The sequence below is a fragment of the Myotis brandtii genome, unplaced genomic scaffold, assembly GCF_000412655.1.
Source record: "Myotis brandtii unplaced genomic scaffold, ASM41265v1 scaffold1236, whole genome shotgun sequence".
Lineage (NCBI taxonomy): Eukaryota > Metazoa > Chordata > Mammalia > Chiroptera > Vespertilionidae > Myotis > Myotis brandtii.
In genome coordinates, this window is record NW_005354316.1 from 632,747 (window position 1) to 637,292 (window position 4,546).

The 4,546-nt window shown below is 66.2% G+C and overlaps 2 protein-coding genes across 4 annotated transcripts in view; one reads left to right on the plus strand and one right to left on the minus strand.

The window, feature by feature from the left end:
• Nucleotides 1–1,243, plus strand: part of CHID1 (chitinase domain containing 1) — an 11,549-nt gene extending 10,306 nt beyond the window's left edge. The window contains exons 10-12 of the mRNA XM_005859221.2: nucleotides 57–137; nucleotides 296–338; nucleotides 484–1,243. Of these exons, the coding sequence (XP_005859283.1) occupies nucleotides 57–137; nucleotides 296–338; nucleotides 484–582 (223 nt within the window). The 3' untranslated portion in view covers nucleotides 583–1,243. The remainder of the gene's footprint in view (nucleotides 1–56; nucleotides 138–295; nucleotides 339–483) is intronic.
• Nucleotides 1,244–2,006: 763 nt separating this feature from the next.
• Nucleotides 2,007–4,546, minus strand: part of CD151 (CD151 molecule (Raph blood group)) — a 23,765-nt gene continuing 21,225 nt past the window's right edge. For all 3 annotated transcript variants that reach the window (XM_014533978.1, XM_014533983.1, XM_014533982.1), the window contains 5 exons: nucleotides 4,231–4,305; nucleotides 3,475–3,576; nucleotides 3,204–3,335; nucleotides 3,015–3,098; nucleotides 2,007–2,334 (listed from right to left, as the gene is read on the minus strand). In XM_014533978.1, the coding sequence (XP_014389464.1) occupies nucleotides 2,266–2,334; nucleotides 3,015–3,098; nucleotides 3,204–3,335; nucleotides 3,475–3,576; nucleotides 4,231–4,305 (462 nt within the window). In that variant the 3' untranslated portion in view covers nucleotides 2,007–2,265. The remainder of the gene's footprint in view (nucleotides 2,335–3,014; nucleotides 3,099–3,203; nucleotides 3,336–3,474; nucleotides 3,577–4,230; nucleotides 4,306–4,546) is intronic.

Consider the following 4,546-nt stretch of genomic DNA (forward strand, 5'->3'; position numbering starts at 1 on the left):
CTTTGCCTTGGTCCCTTCCTCTCCCGGTGCTGGCGCTCACCCCCCGGCCTCCCCAGGTACATCCAGACCCTGAAGGAGCACAGGCCCCGGATCGAGTGGGACAGCCAGGCTGCGGAGCACTTTTTCGAGTACAAGAGGTGAGTGTCCAGCATGAGCCCTGGGCTGAGGGGCTGGCCCTGGCCCCTGGCCACAAGCCCACCACTGCCCTGAGGGTATTCCAAGGGACCTCAGACCTGGGCCCCAGGGGGCGGGGCTGGGAGAAGTGGGAGGCATTCGGTCCCACTGTCCTTTGCAGAAGCCGAGGAGGCAGGCACATCATCTTCTACCCGACTCTGAAGGTTCGTGGGCCGCCTGGCGGCGACGGGGGGGGCATGGCAGACCTTCCCTCTGGGGACAAGGGGCTCGGACCTGGGCCTGTTTTGGGGTGCGTGGGCCACCGGGGTTGCGCTGGGGACGAGGCGGCTGACACTTCCCTGTCTGCAGTCCGTGCAGATGCGGCTGGAGCTGGCCAGGGAGCTGGGCGTCGGGCTGTCCATCTGGGAGCTGGGCCAGGGCCTGGACTACTTCTACGACCTGCTCTAGGCCCAGCTCTGGGCAGACCTTTGTCAGCAATGGACTCACGGACGTGGGAAATACAGACTGTTCTCTGCCTTCCTGGCCATGTCTATTGCAGTCCTTGGGTGGGCCCCCTCCTCGCAGTGCCGTGAGGAGAGACAGCCCTGGCCGGGCACCGTGAGGACAGTCGCCAGCCCCACGGTGCAGGGCTCCGGCTGCTCCATGCGGCCAGTGGTTCCAACGGGTCTGGAGGCCTCAGAATGACCCAGCTCCCAGACCCGGACTCCTGGCAGGGGCGGCCCCACCACGTCACCCTGGGCCTCACACTGCCAACAAGCCACCAAGTCCCCCGCGCCAAGTGTCAGGCCACTGCCGAAACCCGCTCGGAGACGCCAGGCGTGGGCCTCACTGGCAGCAGGACCCCGGAGCCCACTGGTGCCGGCAGCTCTGGTCACTGTGGAGTGACAGCGCCCTGGCCAGTCCCGGAACCTGCAGGACAGCCGCTCTCCCGGGATCGAACACTGGGGGGCCCTCGGATTGAGGCGCTGGAGGATAGCTGTCCCCTCGTTGGGAGCTGGGCACGGGGCGGGCACTGCAGGTTAGAGGGAGATAGCTTTGCTGTGTGACTGTTCTCACCTCACTTCTGGGCATCTGCTGCTGGTGTGTAAGAAAGTTCGTGTTAACTGTCCAAGATCGCAGCCTGTGTTAGTTTGGGAGGACGTGGGGGCACACCAGAAACCGGGGACCGGGCACCCTGCAGTCACTAGGTGGGTTGACCAAGGCAGGACCATGGAGCAGGCAGGAATGGGGGTTGTGGGTGGGGCTTGAGGGGGTCAGATGCCCCACAGCACGAGGCTCCTGAGAGGCCCATCCCCACTGGACCCAGCCCCAGCCCCTCACTGCCCATCAGCCCAGGTCGCAGGACGCCACCAAGGTGCTTGGCTGGTGCTGGGCCTGGCAGCGGCTTGCTCCCCACGGCCCCTTTATTTGCAAAGTCGTACAAAGAAACACTTCAGGGCCATGTTCCCAGGACAGAACAGGAACCCCTAACAGGCAGCAAGGAACTGAACTGGCCTTGCTGAGGACACAGGGGGATAGGGGGGACACAGAAATGCAGGGGGATGGAGACACTGGACAGGTCAGCGCCTTGCTGAGGACACAGGGGCGGGGGGACAGAAATGCAGGGGGATGGAGACACTGGACAGGTCAGGGGGACTCCTCGCGGTTCCTGGGGCCTCTGCACCACTTCCTGGAGCTAATCTAGTGGAGGTTTGGGGGCTTGTCCTCAGACACACAACCCCATCTGCTGGCTGGGCAGCTCGCCTGAGCCTGTGTGTGTCGTGGAACCCCACTCCACCAGGCACCAGCCCCACGTGGGTAGGGGGCCCACAGCCACGGGCTTGCCTAGGCGTGGTGCCCCCGTGGGGAGTCAGGGCAGTGACAAACGGGGGGCTGCTGCCCACGCACTTTATTAGACGCACCGGGAGCCTGCCCTGCCCCACATGGAATGTGATGATGGGGCTCCTCCTGCCCAAGCACCGGGGCCGCAGGAGGCCCTCCCCCCACCCCAGCCCTGTGTCGGTTCCCAGTAAAGCTGCTCTGGAGAATATGTGGGTGGACACGGAAGGTGCCAGCTGCCCCTCTGGCATGAGGTCGTCTCCCCGGTGGGTGGCATCCTTTGGCAGCGAAGCAGGTGGCAGGCAGGGCAGCCTACGCGCAGTAGGTGTCGGCCTTCACCACCTGGCAGTACATGGTCATAGCAAAGGTCAGGCCCAAGATCTGCGGGGACACGGGGGGCTGGGCTGAGCGGAGCCAGAGCCATGTCCTGCCTGCGGGCGCCCAGCCCCTCTGAGGATGGCCCCCCACCCTTGGCAATTCAGATCCATCACAACCACCCCCTCAGCCCTGCAGGCATAGTGGGCACCTTGGGGCTCCTGGGACTCAGCCCAGGCCCGCCTCTCCCTGGCATGGCCAGCCTGGGCTCTGCAGGCGGCCTCAGGGCCAGCGCCCACCTGCCGGGCCCTAGCACCCTGCCCCTTGCCCATTCATCCAGTTGTGATCGTCATTTCTGCATGTTCATCTGCTCTGGCTTCGACCCAGGAACGGTGGCTGCCCTGATGACCATGGTTACTGACACGGCTTAGCCCCCAGGATGCAGACACTCGGGATTCCATGGGGCCAGGGGTAGGGGCACAGGCCCCAGCTGGACCTGCCGTCAGGGCCTGGGCGGCCCACCCTCCCTCTACCCTGGGCAGCCCTGTGAGCACCACCCGCTGGGCAGGGGCTGCAGGAACAGGGCTGGGAGTACCCAGGGTCCTCACACAGGCGTCCAGGCTGCGCCTCCTCCACTTCGCTCATGGAGGCTCCCTGTCCACCCGCACGGACCCACCTCCTCCTGGGGACGGGGCTCCATGAGGGCAGGGCATCTGCGGCTTTGTTCCCGGGGGCGCCCTCCCTACCTGCACCAGCGCCGTGCACAGCCCGAAGACGCCCACGGCCAGCAGGTTCTCCTGGAGCCACATCTTCACGGTCTCGTAGCACGGCTGGAGAAAGGGGGGGTGTCACCGGGCGCATTGCTGCGAGGCTGGCCCTCTACCCCCAGGTCCTGGGGCCAAACCAGCAGACAGACGGGACGGGCGCCGGCTCACCGCCTTCCACCAGGTGCCAGGGGCATGCAGCCCGCAGCTCTCACTGAACTCCAGGCAGCAGGAGTCGGGCACGCGCGTGGCATTGTACACCTCGAACCAGTCCGTGTAGTTGGAGACGCCGCAGCAGCGGAACTGCGGGAGGCACCGGGCGGGATCTCGCTGAGGGGCCCACACCACACATCCTGCCCACAGGTCCAGCCACGCCCCACCCGCCATGCCTCCTGCCCCACAGGCAGGGCCGCCCCACGCCCTCCTCCACCTGCCCCCTCACATCGGTCTGGATGATGCTCCAGGCGTTGGTGAGCCCCACGTTGCCCGGGGTGCCGTACAGGTGCAGGCCCTTCTTCAGATCGCGCTGCGCATACCTGTCGATCTGCAGGGGCAGTGTGGTCAGCGGGGCCTCCCTGTGCAGACCCGCAACGCCTGCCCTCGGCCCCTCCCTGGAGTCACCTCCCCCCAGAAGTCCCCGCAGCGCACAGGCCTTTGTTCTGCCGTCTGCCGGCCCCTGGGTGCTGAGCACTGGAGTAGAGTCAGACACAGCAGTCCAAGCTCAGCTGGACGTACAGACAGACAGGTACACAGACTCCGAGCCGGGTGTGCCCACCGGTCAGCACACAACCATGCCGTCGGCTGAGGGGCCTTGAGGCTCCAACACCCCCGAGCAAGGAGCAAACCAGGCTCCGTCCCTAAGACCCTCCAGGAAAGGAGGGCGTCTCTGGTGCCAGGAAAAAGGAAGTGGTCCCCAAAGAGCGCGGGGCCACGCCTGGGCGGCGGGAGCCAGCTGAGCGCCCACGCACAGGCGGGCAGATGAGCAGGAAGTCACAGTCCCGGGTCACCACCCCGGGAACAAACCGTGTGAGTGAGCCCGGACTGACAAACAGACGCCCAAGGGGACAAGTGGGAGATCAACTACCCACAGCGAGCTCGGCGTCAGACGAGGGGCCGCTGAGGCCAGCCGCTGGCCGGCACACTAGCCTGCGGCCCCTCGCTGACGGAGCCCCCAGAAGCCGGTGGCCGAGGGGCTGACCTTGTCGGTGTAGGCGAAGAAGAGGACGGTGACGGTGACCTCCAGCAGGAACACCAGCAGCAGCAACACGAAGAACTGAGGGGGTGGGGGGACACAGGCTCAGCACCCCAGCCCTGGAGCCGGCACTGTCCTGGGCGGCCACGCCCTCCGAGTTATCTGCGGCCATGGTCATGGTCATCCCGCCTCTAAGTCCACCTCCAAGGCCCTGGAGCATCTCAACAAAGCGCCCCAGGGCAGAGGCGGGGGAGGGGCAGGAGCTGGGGGGGGTCTCGGGAAACAGGCCTGTCACGCGTGTGTGACGGTGGGCACGTGTCCT